The following is an 18,515-nucleotide window of genomic DNA, read 5'->3' as shown; positions in this document are numbered from 1 at the left end:
TGAGTGGGTTAAAGCCCAAGTCGAGTTGACATTGGGCCCATGTCATGCCAAGTCCACCTGGGCCCATGTTGAGCCGATTCGCCCCAAGCCCATGTCGAGCTGATTCGATCCAAGCCCATGTAGAGCCGAGTCTGTCCGGGCCCATGTCGAGTCGAGTCGGTTTGAGCTCTGGTCAAGCCGATTCGCCCGGGTCCAAGTCTAGCCGAGTGGACTCGGGTCTAGGTCTAGCCGGGTGGGCTCGGGTATAGATTTATCCAAGTCGGTCCAGGTCTAGTTCGAGTCGACTCAGACCCAAGTTGAGTTAGGTTAGCCTGTGTCCAAATCAAAATGGATTTAATCTAATTGACAAAGTGGATTTAATCTAGAAAATCCACTTTAAATGGATTTGAAAATATCCAAATAAATTTGATCTAGTTAAAATGGATATGGATTTTAAATCCAATCCATTTATTTAGAATTGCATCAATGGAGGAGCCAATTATTTATTGGCTCATATGTCTCAAAAATTTTCATCTTGGTTGCCTTCACCTTAATTAAGTTAACTTAAATATGGTTAAGGTGAAGCCAACCTTATGTCCATCCATGCTCCTTAAGGTGCTCTAGAAATTTTTTTTTTGAGTGTCAAGTGAAGGTTTCTAGAGTGCCTTTGAGTTATTTTTATTATTTTCCACAATTGGCTGAGAAATACAAAGCCTAAAGAAAGGATTGCTTCTACCTTTTGCAATTTTTACAAACTAAGGTAGAGATTTTTTATGTATATTTATGTAGTTGGTATTTTTCTCTTAGCCAAGTGTATGGTGGGCTGATAAATAAAATGGTCCTGCACCACAATACCATTCAGCCATAACATCCATAGAATAAAGAGGATGAAGACCTAGAGTTTTATTCTAGAACTTATTTGCACATTTGGGTCTAATTAGGCTTTTGTCTATCTTTTGTAGGTCTAATAAAGAGGACAACTCTAGATTGAAAGATTCTATAGAGCATCTCATAGAAGACCTCCATACCATGAAATAAGACTAGAGTCTTGGTCAGAGACTACAAAGAAGATCGGAACTCAGCTAGCTTCACCAAGACAAGTCATCGTTATTTTGGGTTAGAAGCTTTAGTTCAAAATAATTGCATAAAGTTGTTTAGGATTTTTCATGGGTTGTGCATTGGACCTAGTAACATAAAATAGTTGGGTCATGTATTTGGGCCAAGTAGAATAGGATTTTCTTAAACCTAGCTAGGATAACAATTGGGCCTCTAATGGCCCAAGAGAAACCTTAGGAAGGATATGCAAGAGAAGGGGTGCCAAAATGTGAGCTTCAAGTTACGGTTAGAAGTTTGCCATCCAAGTTTCACTCTCCACTTCAAACCATTAAAACTTCTTTTGAATTTCAAAGAATTCTTTTGCTCCTCAACTTTCCTTCATCTTCCATCCAAAGAAGAAATCACAAAGAAGTCTACTAAAAGAATTTTCCATCAGATCTCATGACCAACTAGATGGTCTATTGAGACACTAGATGGTTATGAATCAGTAAATAGTCTGATGACCAGGATATCATATGTTGTCCTTATGTTCTTATGTTTTGATGATAAAAAAAAACCTAACTGGATGGTTTATATATTGAAAAATCTAAGCAATGTTTCTACAATTGCATTATTTAAGTGTTTCCAACATAAGTTTATGATAGACAGTCTGAGCGCCTATAGTATATATTCATTAGACAAATTGATAAGCTTTGCTAAGTGCATAACATAATTTAGAATAAGTATGTTGTGTGGTTCTAACAATGATTTGTACAACTGCATACCATTTAACCATTTACAATTTTGATCATGCTAGATAATCTAACTAACACAATGAATGAATAATAGACTTTGATTATAATTATTAAACGAAATCTTTTGAATTCATATATCTTGATCCTGCCGATTGACCAGAGCGCAAGAGTCTTGCCACGACAAAGTTATCTCCCTCTGGATCGACTTTGCACCACGCTAGCTTCCGTCCTTCACACCTCGATTCTCCTCAAGAACCTGCAAAAGACAGAGTGGCGCCACTGCGGCCGATCGCGCTCCGACGCTCAAGTCAGTGATGGAATCACCAAAACTCTAAGAGAGAAAAGCTAAAAACTCAAGGAGCCGTGCAAAATCTCTCTCAGCGTACTCAAGTATTCTCAAAGCGTAAAGAAGTGTTCTGAACGCGCGTACCTCAGAATCTGTTAAGAGTTCCTTATATACATGTGCGTTTTCTCTCTCCTGACGGTTACACCTCTGGACACGTGGCTCGCATTCGGCTGTACACGTGTCACCATCTGGAACGTCTTCTGCTTGAGCGCCATTTCTACTCTTCAGGCTGTTTGACTAAGTTACTCAGGTGAGGAGCAACTCGGTGCATAGTTGCCTTGGAGCGCGATCTCTTCTAATGGCGAGCACGGGGTGTCACCATGCATACCTTCTCTGTGGTCTCGCCTGCCGCTATCACGATCTGCATTACTTGCTCATCGTGCATGTTCTGGTAAACTGTTCCCTGGCCTCAACCTCTAGCTAGGGAATGATCATTTGATAACTTCATCCTTCGTACTCGTGCCCCTTGAAGGCCTTGAACAAGCTTTCCTGATCTTTCGGCGATGTCCCCCTCTCGGCGATCTCTGACCACTTGGTCGCCTAAGCTCACATACGGCGACTACGACACAAGCCTGGTGACCGCCGGTTTAGATACACTAGAGATCGGAGCACGCCAACTTAACGATTGGCGACTACCCAGACTTCCCGACGTCCTTCCCTACGTCCTTCCCTTCTGTCAGCCAGGTGTTCCGTTCAACACACCTATATTATCGCTCGCTGCCACGTCATCACTCTCGACTACCTGGTCGGTACATATCTAATGAAATCGTGCTTAATCAAAGAGATTTTATGTATGAAAATGAAAACGTTTGAATCTGCCCAATGACTCTGTTCATCCATGTTTTTCATATATATTTAAAATCTATCTTTTTCTAAACAAATTTGTTAAAATAAATTTTGCAAATATCCTTTCTAATGAATTGTGAATATCCCTCATTCTTCTTTAAATAGAAACAATTTGAATACATTGAAAATCTCAAGTATCCTATTTTCATATCACACGTTATCTAGAATGAAACGATTTTCTGATTATGTTTTGATTTTTTTTACTAACCCATATTGCAAATACTTTTGAAATAGTTTCGTAAATAGATTCGAAGCAAAAACAAATTGAAAGATTGGCAATCCAAGTTTTCTATTTTAAGCATCTAACATGAAATCTCAAGTACCCTATTTTTGTATCACACGTTATCTAAAATGAAACGATTTCCAAATTTTGTTTTGATTTGTTTTTACTAACCCATATCGCAAATAATTTTGAAATAGTTTCTTAAATAGATTCAAAGCAAAAACAAATTGAAAGATTGACAATCCAAGTTTTCTATTTTAAGCGTCTAACATGAAAAAGATGAAGATATGTAGATATTGTAATATCCAAACTTAACCAATAAATTATGTGATTCCAATAGCAAAGAAGAGAATGATTCTTGACATTCTTAGGAATCAACTTGAGTTGGACAATAGTTAGGCACTTTTTCTTAGAATTGGATCAATGTTCTAAGTCAAGAACTCACCAAAACTAGCACCAAATCCAAACTCATATGGAAGTTCCACATATTGTCAAATTGAATCAACAAAAAGAGAGAAAGAGCAAAAACACCGAATAGAATTGAAAAGGAACAACAATGAACCGAACAAAATTAATTAAAAGACAAGAAAACTGAATAGAAGTGCTGGAAATTAAAAGGTACCGAACCAAAAACAAAGAAGAAGAAGAACAGCTGCTGGAAAAAGAGAATAACCGAACCAAAACACAAGAACACAAGCTACAAACATGAATAACAAAAGAGAAGGAAGGAAGGAGAGGAGAAAGCTCATGAAGATGGATGTATGGTTGGATGATCACGCCACTAGAAGGATGGAGACTCCTAGATGAGTGTGCAAGCCGCCACTTGAGGTAACCATGGAACCATCAAGATAAGACTAGAGAAGAAGGCACAAAGCTCTCCAATGCTCTCTCAAAATTTGAGTATAGTTTCTCTAATTAAAATTCAAATATGAAATGTACAAGGGCAGCACCTATATTTATAGCCTAAGGGTGCTGAAAATCAAACTAAGAGAATTCAAAATTCCCTCCTAAAAGCAACTACAACCGGCGCCTAAAACAAGACATGAGGAAGGTGTGATCCCTTCTCTCACTTTGGCACCTCCTTATTTACTTCTACACCTATCTACTAATACACCCCCCCCTCCTAAAGCTCCTAACTAAAGACTAAAAGATGCTTTAACAATAGAGGTTTCTAATGTTTCCCTCTAAGCACCTTCAACCAAAGAAATTACAAAAAGAGTAAATAAACGTCCCCTAGCTCCTAAAGCTTTGAACATGCTTCTTGTAAGCCTTTGAGGTGGGCTTTGACCTCCATGGGTGTCCTCCATTTGAGCCTCTACCTCTTCTTGATCTTGTTGATTGGCCTCCATGTCCTCTTGAGCTTGATCTCCATCAATAAAGGTGACCAATTGCATATATAAGGAGATTGAACGTGTAAAACAAAAGCAAGGCAAGCCAAGAACCAAAAAAGATATATTGTTATCTTGCTGAAAATATTGAGAGTTGTAATGAGCATACTTTAGTCTTTAGAGCATTTAGTCTTCTAGGTTGTATCCAAAACCATTGTAATTCTTCACTCTGTGAATTTATACCCATGTGAGCTTTCTTTGTGCTCTCTAAGAGTGTTCTTTTTTTTCTTTTGGGAGTTCTTAATCTCACGGGAGGTTAAGAAGGTGTAACCTAAAGATGTGTTAATACTCGTTGTAACCTGAAGAGGTCAGAATACTTGTTATAACCAATTTGTCGATGGAAGCTCTTAACCAATTGTTAGGGACTAGACGTAGTCCAAAGTGAACCAGGATAAATTCTTCTGTTGATCTTTCGCTCACTCTTGTTGTTGCCTATGTTTTAATTCTTACTAAAAGTTAATATGTTAGATGAATGTACAAGAACGTTTCTACTAGATTATCAATTAGACGATATGTTAAACGATCTACTAGAGAATCTACTTATTTCATTCACTGCAAGAAGAGTTTAAGGCTCTATTCAACCCCCCTTCTTCTAGAGTCAATTGTACCTACACATTCTACATTGGTTGTCTCTGAGTTGTATAAAACAACTTTGAACATCAAACGTCACTTTCCAGGTGTCCAAACTAAAGCTCTACTAGTAAGGAATCTAATGAAAAAGGAATCAACAAAAATTGATCTCTAAAAAAAAAGATATGATAAAAACAATAGGTTATTGTTAGTGCAGAAAGAAATAATACAAGAATACAATTAAAAATATATAAAAATACATTTAAAAATTTAGAATATGACTAATATTTAGAAAAAATCCTATATAATGTAAAAAAAAAAATCTATATTAAATGTAAGAAATAAAGAAAGAATAAGTATTTAGAATATGAGTTATGAACTAGCCACAAAAAGGAATATTTGATGTACCGACCAGTCCTCGGGTGTCGTTGACTGCTAGTAGTCAGGGGCCATGTGAGCTGGGTCCCACGAGCTGCATGGGCCAGCGCCTTGCAAACGGCACGCCCAGGGTGTCGATGAGTGGTCAGGCCTCGATCGTGTAAGGAGGGTCCCACAAGTGGTATGCCCAGAGTGCCTTGTAGACAGTATGCCCAGAGGGTCGATGAGTGGTCAGGCATCGGTCGTCAGTATATGCTGACGTGTCCTCGGACCTCGATAAGCCAAATAGCAGAGTTGGGCCATAAGAGATAGATCCCAGACAACACACCAGTTACCAGTTAGTGAGAAGCCTAGATCACGAAGGGTCCATGCGTGTGGTGTGGATGACGCGTTCAGGCGTTACACAAGTAAAGAGCCACTGGAAGAGATACGACCTGTGAGGGTCATGTTCCAGAGGCATGGCACGTGTACAGCTAGGGAACTCCCAGGACGGATGGCCTCAGAGATTAGGTGCACAAGTTGGTACCCAGGTGGTCATCCCGTCAGAGGTTGCACTCCAGTAAGGGAGCCTTACGTGCTAGATTGCCCTAAGAGTGGATGATAGCGGCGCTAAGGCACTCCCTCAGTAAACCTAATAATGGTTAGCGGAATCAGTGGAAACCCTAGAGTATATAAGGGGTAGTATCAAACCTAATGAGGTACACATCATTTTACGTGAATATACACACAGAGCTTTTTACAACTTACTTTTGGTGTTTCCTAGCCCTACACTGACTTCAGCGTCGGAGTGCAAACGACCTCTAGATCGTCCTTTTGTCCTTGTGCTTTCAGGTGCTTGATAGAAGAAGGGTACGAATGAAAGCATGGATTTTCGGGTGTGTGATCGTCGTAGGCGTGCGAAGATAATCGAATCAACCGGCGGGAACATTTGAATTGATATATCTGAATCAAATAGTGACTCTGACAGGCACACAAATCTTCGGCAAGGCCCTGAATTTTGGTCATACTATTAGATATGGCTTCAACACATACGTCTTGGTCATCCTCCATTTAGTACCCTAAAGTCCTTATTTCCTGTCTTATTTACAAAAGTGTTTGATGTGTCTTTTCATTGTGATGTTTGACAGTTTGTTAAACACCATCAGACAATTTTTCTTCCCAATGGTAATAAAAGTTCTAAACCCTTTGATCTTATGCATTCAGATGTATGGGGATCTTCACCTATTCCTAATATCTCAAGTACAAAATGGTTTGTTTCGTTTATTGATGATTGTACTCGGGTTACCTGGATACTCATAAAAGATAAGTATGAAGTTTTTCACTTGTTTTAAATTTGTACGTGTATAATTGCACCATCCATGTCATTTAATTGTACCATCTATGTCATACAAATTATTATTTGATAATTGTTTTCCCCTCCTTTGTTTTTCATGTGTATTGTAATTTCTTTTTATAAAAAATGATAGAGAGGTTTTGATTATGTAAACATGATATCCTCGTTTGTTAGACAATTTACCCCAATGGTAAATGCTACATTTCCAATAATATAGTGGAAGGTAGATGTCCAAAATAATATAGTGTCATTCTGAGAACAATGATCATCTTTGCTAACGCTACTAGATGGAACCATGAAAATCTCCATCGCAAAATCAATTACTATTATTTTTGTTGTTCCGACAAGTTAATCCATTTTATACTATACGAGTGGTTCAAATTTCTTAAATTGTAATGAAAACATTAAATTTTATAAAATACATACATATATACGTGTGTATATATATTATGAAATATGTGTATAAATATATATATATATATATATATATATATTATGAATAAGACTCTCGAAACGAATAAAGTGTGAACGTTAAATATTGTTTAATATGTAAATTCGAGGAAGACACGATCTTGACAAAAACATAAACATGTTAAAGTAACTGTGAAGAAGATTTTTAAGAGACTTGTTTCTATCGTCTAATACACGAAGTTGGTCTGCTAGCTGTCTGAATTTAAAGTTATCCATCAAACAAATAGGTTTATTCCTTATTTATGGAACCATTACGAAAATGAATGTTGCGTCTAAAGCAGATAAATTTTGGTTGAAACATGAACATGGATTAAGCTATTATATAATTCACCTTCAGTCTCATAGATTCTAACACCATTTTATGAGGAGAATATTTTTTTTTTTTACGTGACTGTTCACATCATGCATTGCTCATGGAGTTCTCTATGAAAGTTTGAAAGTTCAAAGATTAATTCTTTGCAATAATTTCACATTCCATTATTGAATAAGTATTCCAATTGATGAAATTTGAATCTAATGATTGTTAGGATTTAGAAAAGCTATTTTACTAAACCTTAATCCTAAATCAACGAGTTATTCATTTTATCAATTTGACCTTAATTAGTATAATATCAATCGATCTAGAATCAATTTAAATGTTGACAGTTGTTAATTTAATAAAAAACTAATTTGTTTTTTTCATTTAACCTTTTTCCTAATTATATTGCGTTTAGTTTTGTTTTGGTTCTATTTATTTGCGTTCTGAATTCCAGGACATGGTTAACCTGTGTGAGGGGTTGTAACTTAGAAGACGGTAGAAAATGAATACAATATGGAATTGCCATCACATATAACTATTAATGTACAAAATTAAGCAAAGAATAATAGAAATGAAACTATCTAGTGCTTAATTTGGTGACACTGAAGAAGATGGTGTTTCAGTTAGAGGTTTACAAGATCTGGAGAAGCTTGGACATTGAATTGAAGCTTTTGGATTGTTAATAACACCTTTTTGTAGAAGATTTGACTTCTCAAAATCAAAATTCACATTTTCATGTCTGATTTCCTTGAGCATTGCTGTTACATCTTTCATTGTAGGTCTTTCATCAGGTGATGGATTAACACAGAGGAGAGCCACCCCTAGCACTTGAAGCATCTCAGGAATTTGTGTTCCAGACTGCAGTGCCAGTTTCTGGTCCAGAATTGATTCAAATTCTCTTCTCTTCTCTCTGATTTCTCTCATAACCCAAGGGACAATGTGGGAACCTTCTGGAATCCTTCTATCTATTGGCTCCATCCCTGTTAAGACCTCAATGATAACTACACCAAAGCTATACACATCACTCTTCTCTGTGATCCTTAAACTGTATCCATATTCTGTCAGTCAACAGTCACAATTAGGAGAAAAATTCTTAGTAATGTCTGAATAACACAACTAAGCAATGAAACATGTGACACTGAAAATCCAATCTGTGCTATGAAAGTGACATCATAGTAAACCCAAGTCAAGTTGAGTGTATTACTTTGTAGTACAGAATAATGTTTTTCTTAAATGATAAAAGGATAACTATAGAAATGAACAGAGAAGATAAGATTCTGAAAGTGGTAAGTTTAAAAATGAGATTTCATTAATTTCTTAGAAGAAAATTAAGTAATAAAAAAACTGAGTTAAGTCTGAACAGATTGATTTTCTGTATGTCTATTTTGACACATTTCTTTAATGGCATTAGAATGTGAGGCTAAATGGACATTACCAAAATGAACTAAGTATGAGAGCATCAAGGTATTTACTCACCAGGAGCTATGTATCCATAAGAACCTGCAACTATAGCAGAAGCTCCGGAATTATCAGAGGAACCAACAAGTTTTGCAAGGCCAAAATCTGCAAGAAAAGCTTCAAATTGTGGACCTATCAAGATGTTGTTAGCCTTAATGTCTCTATGAATAATTGGAGGGATACAATCATGATGAAGATATTCTAATCCATGAGCAGCTCCTAGAATGATCTTATATCTTGCATCCCAGTCCAAGAACAAACTACTTTCATGGAGCAATCCAGACAAACTCCCATTGCATATGTAATCAAATAAGAGCAATCTAGTTCTTCCATTGTTGTAGCATCCTAAAAGTCTCACTATATTTTTGTGCCTTATTGATCCAAGGGTGTGAACTTCAGCAGTAAAGAGGTCTCTCTCCGGTGGCTCATCATTCTTTCGTGGCCACAGCTTCTTCACTGCAACAACCTGGTTTGTTGTAGTCTCCACACGGTAAACGACTCCTGAGCAACCCTTTCCTACAATGTTTGAATCTGATAACTTTGGGATGATGTCATTGATGGAGAAGTTGAGCTTTTGAAAAGGAGTAAATGCCCATTGCATTTCACCGTCAAAGTTACTACCCCCATGAATTTTCATTGCCAAGATTACTCCAAAAGTAACAAACCCAGAAGTGAAAATAACACCAAGGAAAGTATATAAGATAATGTTTCTTATTGACTTGATTCCTTGGTGATGTCCACTTATTTGACACTCGGTAATACATAGGTCGGGGTTGCCAGCAATTGCAGCAGGGGGAAGATCCCTGAAGAAATTTGTATCAGGAAGAGAACCAGAAAAACTGTTGTAGGAGACATTAAGAGAAACTAGATTGTCAAGACTACCCAGTACTCTAAGACTCCCCGTGAGCTTGTTGTGAGAGAGGTCCAAGTTGGAAAGTCTTGATAGATTTGAGAAGGTCTCTGGGATGGGGCCTGTTAAACAATTCCAGCTCAAGTTCAAGAGGATATCTAATTCTTGCAAATGACCAATCTCATCAGGAATAGAACCACTGATCCTATTGTTGCTTAGGTCAAGCAACTGCAAACCCTTACGAAAGCCCAGTGACTGAGGGATTAAACCTGTGATTTGGTTTCCACTGAGTATCAACTTATTTAGAGATGCTAACTTGCCTAAATTTTCAGGGATGCGGCCAGTTATTCTGTTTGCAGAAAGATCCAAGACATTAAGACCAACTAAGAATTCTAATGAGGAAGGAATTGCTCCTAGCAATTTATTGCTGTGTAAGTCGAGCATCTCTAGCTTAGCACAGTTACCTATCTCAAAGGGTATATCTCCACTGAGTACATTATCCGATAATTCAAGAAAGCTCAAACTTCTCAAAAAGCCAATTTCTGGTGGAATTTGACCAGTGAAGTTGTTTGATCCCAGCCTTAGCCTGATCAAGCTGGTGCAACTGCCGATATCTGGAGGAATTTGACCTGAAAGTCTATTTGATAACAACAACAACTGAGTTAAGTTCTCTAGATGAAATAGTGAACTTGGAATGGACCCAGTAAGGAAATTATGTGAAAGATCAAGTGCTTGAAGTTTCTCACAGTTGGAGAGTTCTGCTGGTATGCTTCCATGGAGCTGATTTTGCCAGGCATAGAACAAGGTGAGTTCCTTCAGCTGCCCCAAGAGAGGTGGAATCTCCCCAGTAAATCTGTTATTATCCAATTCCAGTTGCTTCAAACTGGAGAAGTTCCCGATATAGGAAGGTATCTCTCCAAAAATGTTATTATTAGACAGCAGAAGCTCCTCCAACAAGATTAGACTACTGAGAGTCACAGGAAGTTCTCCAACCAAAGAGTTCAAAGAAAAATCTATAACTCTCAGGCTTGTACAGTTCCCCAGACTTTCTGGGATTTTCCCAGTGAAATTATTCTGCCACAAAAGTACCTTCCTGAGTCTCTTAATGGAACCCAATTCGGAAGGAATATTTCCAGAAAGTTGGTTTTCATAGAGAAACAACTCCTCCAAGGCTGAGCAGTTTTGAATTTCTGGTGGAATGTGACCTCTGAGCTGTGCAGTGTAGATTTGAAGTGTCTTGAGACTTTTGAGTTCTCCTATAGTTGGTGGAATCTCCCCTGATATCCCAGTATCAGCTAGGCCTAAATAAACTAGAGCCTTGCAGTTTGATATCTGCATTGGAATATCACCATGGATACCTGGGTTTCCACCTGCCCGAAGCGTTTCAAGATTCCTCAACTGGCCTATTTCTCCTGGAATCACACCAGAGAGCTGATTATCAAACAGTTCCAGCTGCCTCAGCTTTGAACAGTTTCCAATTTGGGATGGAATTCCACCTTGCAAGGAATTTGAATTCATATATAGCCACTGCAGCTTGTATAAATTTCCTATTTCAGCTGGAATGCTTCCTGATAAAGAATTGAAGCTGAGGTCCAAAGTAACCAGGGATGACAAGTTTCCCAGTGAACTGGGAATCTCACCGGTAAGATTTGCATTTGAGATGACTAGAGTGGTAAGGTTGCCAAGAGAAAGGAGCTGTGTAGGGAAGGTGGTGTGAAGATCAATGGATGCTATTATGATCTCTGAAACAGACCCTTCTTTGGAACATTTTACGTAGACCCATCTGCACGGACTTTGGTGAGTTGAATCCCATGAAGAAAATGCAGCAGCAGAATCAGAGGAATTGAAAGTTGAGAGCCATGAAAGTAGAGAGAGACCTTCCTGGTTCAAAGCAGAAGCGGCTGGAAACAAGGAGATTTTAAGCAACAAGATAAAAAGAGTTAATGCATTGCTTGACATGATGAGGCCTTTGTTCTGCTACTGTTCTTCAATCTTCTTTAAACATTACTGCACTACTTCCTCAAAGTTACTCTTTATGTCCTCTATTATTGTGTTGCATCTTGTTCTTCGATACCCAATTCCCTTTTCTTCCTATAAAATAATACTCATAAACACGTAGACTTTATTCTTCTTCCTCCAACACTCTTTTTCACTATTTACAGTTCATATTTGAAATACACATTTACATAGAAGAATTAAAAACACATATATTTGAAGCATTAACCGAAGGTATGGATAAATAAAAGTGTAGTATATAGTGAAAAGCATACATATATACATTATACATCACTTAGTTATATATTATAAAATATTTTTATTTTTTTTGGTAGTGCTGAAATCTCTTCTTGAGTCTTGGTTTGAGTAACTTTTATAGTGAAAGCAAGAGGTTGTGAAAAAACCTATAAACAACTTGCGTACTAAATTGCTTACCACATATATGTATGAAATAGGTAGTAAAAATTTTGGAATGCGACTCAGCAGAAAGGATTGTAGGTGTGGTGTGCAACACATAGTCTGAAAGCAATCGATTGAGAAAATGACAGCGTAGGCTGTATTAGTATGATCTGGGTCATGTGCACATGCTGTTATATGGGGCAAGATTGTTATGTGTTGAAGAACATTATGTGTTCCCATTTTTTCTCTGTAATTCAATACGGCAAAAGGAATAACAACTCATGATTGGCTTAGGCTTCTTTTAAGTTCTATAAAAATATATAATATTTTTCTGTTAACTTTTATTTATTGCTATAGTTTTTTATAGTTAGAAATAAATTTTAAAAAAAGAAACAAAAGTTAAAAATCTTTAAAGAATCAAGAATAAATGTTGTTGCATTTCATCCAGCTTTTGTTTATTTTACGAAAATTTACCGAATAACTTTCATTATTGAAGGTCAATATATATCTATATATAGTGAGTTTGGTAAAATTAATAAATTAACTAATAGCTTAATTAAATTTTATAAGTCAGTATATAAGTTAGTTCAATTAACTTATTTAATTTTCTTTTCATTATTATCCCTTATATTTTAAATTATTTTCTTACTATTTTTAAATTACGTTTATCTATTATTATTTATTTTCTAGATATAATTAATTATTGTACTATTTTAAGTATTTATTAAATTATTATCTTGATTTTTTATGTAGTTTAAATTAAATAATTTAACATTATAAACTGGTCTAACTAATATTTTAATACATTATAAATTGGTCTAACTAATATTTTATTACAAATATGCAAATTCAGCGTAAGAAATAAATTATAACTAAACTAATAATATAATTTTATTTCAAATATTTTGAAAATTATTAATATTATCTACTAGCTAAATTTTCAAATTAGTTTTGCTGATCAAACTCATGTTAAATTATTATAGACAAATATAACTTATTAAAAAAACACATAAAAGAATGTAAAAGATAGTCGTAAAGAGAAAATATTTGCTAATGCATATCAAAATTCAACATTTTAATTTCTTATATAAAATATTGATAAACTTATCTCATAATTGTTTTAATAAATAGTCTCTAATTATCAAATAAATTAAAATTATGCTAATATATAATTTTATTTCAAAGATTTTTAAAATATTATTAGAAAAGTATTAAATATATTAATAAATAAATTAAATTATACTAAAATACTTTTCCTACATAGAAAAAAAAAACAAGTGTAATTATTTTGAAAACAAAAATGTACAAATAAAATAATTATTTATCTAAAATTTATCTTCATAACAAAAAATGAAATAACACTAGTGCAAATAACACATTCTATAATAACATATTACATAAACTAAATGAAAACCGATATAAACAAAAGAGTGATGACACTTTTGTAAATATTTGACACATATTACACTGGTTTGATTGAGCAACTGGTGTAATATGTCATGCTTTAAGTAAAAAAAAAGTTTTCAAAATTTTTAACTCTGAACATGACATATTACACTGATTGCTCCATCCAAACCCTATAATGTGTCATCTCGTAATAAAAAAAAAGTTTTGAAAATTTAAAAACATGACATATTACACCGATTGCAACCAATCGATGTAATATGTCATGTTGAGAGTTAAAAATAGTTTTAAAATTTTTTAACTCTAAGCATTGCATATGGTTGCTCCATCCAACCGATGCAATATGTAATTTTAGAGTAAAAAATAGTTTTAAGAAAATAATATAGATATATTATACTGGTTATTACTCATAACTACTGTAATATATGTATTTACCCTATTTTCTTGCCTCGTGCTCTCACTGCTCACTTCGCGCTTAAATAAAGTTTTCTTGCATAACCTCTCTCTGACTCACGTTGCCCCCACCGTTGCTACCACCGCCACTTCCACCACTACTACCTCCACCGATGACTCCACTGTTGCTCGTCGCTACTATTGCGCATTGTAACAACTGCGATTTCGTCGTCATAGCATCCACACCGAAGGGGTTTTGTTTCCACCACCGCCACTATGTCTTCTGCTATTGGTTCTACCATTGTTGTCACTGTTGTCACTGTCACATTGCCTTCATTGCCACCATAGCTTTGTTCCTGCGCCAGGTTAGTTTTTTATTTTTAAATATTTTGATTTTGATTTTAATTATTATTTGGCTTACAATTATTTGCATAAAAAATTAGTTTTATAATATTGTATTTAGAAATGTACCTGACTGGGACCACGTAACAAAAGTAGAGAAGAATCTTATTTGGGAGGATATTTGTTTAAGTTATTTTTTTAAAGGTTATTAAATAATTTGTGTATTGAAAATGTTATTTATATTTTAATGATTTATTTATTATAAATTTTAGACAAATTTTGAGTTTGAGACTTCGAATTTGGTTCGGAGCAAGATAATGTCTTTAGTAGCTACAAAATGGAGGCAATTCAAGACAAATTTGATAGGCCATTACATCTTAGACAAATACAAGGACAAATCTCCTTGTGGGAAATATTGTGTAAATGAAGAGACATGGTGTCAATTTGTTCAGATTCCTCATGCCAGGTTTGTGAACATTTCATTATATATGTTACTAAATCTTATCATGAAATTCATAATTTGTGTATGACGTACTTACAAGAAAAGAAGAAAGAAAGCTTAAATCATTTCACAAAAGAATGTTACCCCCGATAGACTGTCTCGGAGAGGTTATGATTTGTTAGAGAAAAAAATAACAGAAGAAAAGTTAAAGAGGCTACAGATAGAATTTGTTTCTGGTTAACTTATTTGTTCTCCATCCCCTCCTAGTCGACATGAGAAATGGAAGTTGGCTAGAACTAAAGCAAGGGGTCAAATGACATCTGAGAAATCATTAGAGATTTCCCAACATATTATAACTTCATAATTACATGTCATATTTTTAGTGTTACACACTTATCATTACATATTATATTAACATATTGTATTATTATTTACAGGATTCACTAGTGGATCAAAGCTCACTGGGAAGTTTTATTCCTAAAGGTCAAAATGGCATCTTGATTGTGGCTATTGGAACTAAAGAACACCCTAGTCGTGTATGTACGACTAGTTTTAGTGTTGGGGTCAGGCAATACTTTGGATCAACTTCTCGACCTAGCTTTTCTATTGCAAATGTTAGTCAGGAGATGATGGAGAAATTAGTTGCACAATTGACAGAGAGTTTGACTCCACAACTATCTCATAACATAAAAGAAAAAGTTACTAAAGAGTTAAGAGCTGAATTCGAGCAACGATATAATCCAGTTGAACCAGTAGATGTAATTCATGCTCGTGATCGAGCTAGCTCAAAAGGTAGTTGTGATGTGGAGGACTTAGAAGATGATGACACTAAATCCTCCTATCAGTGCAGGTTGTTTGTTGAAGGCAATCCTTCTCGCGTAGTGGCCATTGAGAAAGTGTATCCAGGAAGTTCAACCATGCACATCGTGCCCATGTAAAGTGATTTCTCTAGAGTGATGGTTGAGAAAGTTAGAGATGCATCTGTTGCAGTTCCAGTGTCCACAACAGAGGTTAATACAGTGGGAGAGGCACTTGGAACATTTATTGCATGGCCTACACATCTAATTAAGGTTATTTCAAATTATCAGGTGTATTTCATTAAGGGCTATTAATGTTTTTTAGATTCATACTTTATATTTGTTATTATGTTTTACAGGACTCTGATATGAGACAAAATGTCCCAATTGGTGATGATTTAAGCCATCAGCTACAACCAAAAGTTCAACCATATGTGAATCCAATCTAGGAGTTGTTAGGGTTTCACATCAAATGTTTCAGAATTGTGTGATTCCTTGGGATGCCACATTATTTGGTGTTGATAATGGTGGTATACCATTGTACATAACCATGCGGGATTTCTTTGAAATCATCCAGGGTAATTAATAGTTGAACATCGCAGTTATTCAATTATGGATGATGTAAGTACCCTTAATAATTACATGTTATTTAATCGAATGATGTTTCATAAATCATGTTACAGATATTTTTATTGACAATGTAGGTATATAAACAAATTATTATCAACGTGGGAAATGTTGATATTTATGGTTTCCTTGAGTCACAATCCATACAAAGGTTTGGGAATAAAAAAATTGATTGTCAGAGTTACATTCAAAGATGGATTTAGACATTCAAAAAGAGGATTTATATGGCTCCTTTTATAAATGGGTAAGTAAAACTTGTTACATAATTATAAAAATGACTAATGAAATGTTTTATACTAGGTATCACTAGTAATTGATGCTTATTTGCCCCACACACAATACTGTTGTCTGGTGTTGTTCACTGCATAGGAAGTCAAGTCCAAATATGAAGATCGTAGTACAAAGGTATGTTATTGTAAATTATATAATTTATTGTGAATTACTAATGATTTTTCTTTTTTTAGTGCAATTAATGTATGTAGTGTCTTAAGGGGTAGATCCACTTCATCATCACAAACTCTATGTTGGATTTATCCTAGGATATATATTTACCTCTTCATTGAAACTGTTAAGTTTTACTTTTTTTAGTTGTTCAATTAAATTAATTGTTACTTATATTTCATAATAGTGCAATAAGCAATAAGAAAACTTTGAATGTGGTTATTATGTAATGCATTGGATGTAGACCATAGCCCTGTGAATATTATGGACTCTTGGGAGTTGGTATTATAAGATTTTAAATACTCTAAATTCTCATTATAAATTCATATTTGTTAGTATGAACACTAATATACTATTACATTTCTCAGCTTTGTGGAGAAACCGAGCCACTAAGCACATAAACTATTGAACAAATTCGTCAAGATTGGTCCAAATGTTTTCTACAAATTAGGAATCAAAACATGTAATGATTTGTAACTTTCTACAAATATGTACATTTCCATTAGATGTAACTATACTATTTTGATTAGTTTCAGTTGCATGTTTATATATTTATAAATATAGAAATTGATCTGGCTAGGATTCTGGTTTGATTTAAAAGTTACAGGTTGGGAAAAGTCACATTTTAATAAATGTATAAAAAAATGTCGCATATTACACCAGATGTGATCTTAACTAGTGTAATATGTTGACTGAGTATTTGAGATTGGAGCATATATTACACCGGTTGGGACGTACAACCGGCGTGATATGTCCTTTCTGGGTGCTATATTTTAAAATTATTTTACTCAAATTTTGGTACATATTACACCGATTTTTACAACCAATGTAATATGTGATTGATATTTTACATCGCTAAGATCTACATTTGTAGTAAAATCGGTGTAATATGTCTCATAAAACTGCTATAATATGCATTATTTGCAGTGTAATATATAATATTGTATTGAAATAAAAAAAAAACACCTAGTATTATTATTTCTACTATCACACTTCTTAAATTAAATCAATTACATTAATTATTGTATAAAATTTAACCCTTTAAAATCTTCTATTTACTAAAACAAAACTATGGGGACCTTATATATTACAACTCCATCCTTGGCAGGGGATTTTAATTTTAGATAAGTTTTTTAGTCGAGGGTGATCTGTCAATTGATCACTTATGAAAAGGATGAGAGAACGTATAAGACGATACTTTTAATTATTTTTTTTATAATCTTTTATATTTTTATATTTTAACACATAAAGTTTTAAAGTTTTAATTTGATATTCTATTATAATTTTAAAAATGATTAAGTTGATACTTTATATTTTTTAAAAATTATTCTATTTTATTTTAAATATTAAATAAAGGTTTATTTATCCTTTTTCGTTTAAAAATGATTAACATAAATATTTTTCAAAACATAAAGGCGTATATTGAAACTTTCAAAAGTTAAAAATATATTTAAACTAATTTTATAGTTTTCTATTATCTGAATTCATCTCAATGATATTTTTTTTTTTACAATAAAAGTACTAGCACGATATTCTCATATACTTTTGTGAAGAAGATGACAGCAGTTCGGCAATCCCATTTTGGTCCCTACATTTTAGGTGTAAATGACAGCAGAAGCTATGAAATTCAGAAGCCATCATAATGATGGTTCATCCAACTTGGCATAACAATCCAAGTACCGAGATGGACCAAACAGCACCCAGAAAGCAAACAACAAAAAACAAACATATATCAATAATAAAGT

General features: G+C 34.6%; 1 protein-coding gene across 1 annotated transcript; it reads right to left on the bottom strand.

Moving 5' to 3' along the window:
* Positions 1–8,120: 8,120 nt before the first annotated feature.
* Positions 8,121–12,491, bottom strand: LOC137826054 (LRR receptor-like serine/threonine-protein kinase RGI2). Its single transcript, XM_068631895.1, has 2 exons — positions 9,099–12,491; positions 8,121–8,680 (listed from the first exon to the last, which is right to left on the bottom strand). Exons 1-2 carry the CDS (start codon positions 11,887–11,889, stop codon positions 8,211–8,213), a joined length of 3,261 nt encoding a protein of 1,086 aa, XP_068487996.1. The 5' UTR covers positions 11,890–12,491; the 3' UTR covers positions 8,121–8,210.
* Between the last annotated feature and the right edge of the window lie 6,024 nt (positions 12,492–18,515).

Source organism: Phaseolus vulgaris, chromosome 8 (genome assembly GCF_000499845.2).
Source record: "Phaseolus vulgaris cultivar G19833 chromosome 8, P. vulgaris v2.0, whole genome shotgun sequence".
Lineage (NCBI taxonomy): Eukaryota > Viridiplantae > Streptophyta > Magnoliopsida > Fabales > Fabaceae > Phaseolus > Phaseolus vulgaris.
This window is presented reverse-complemented; position numbering and strand designations above follow the sequence as displayed.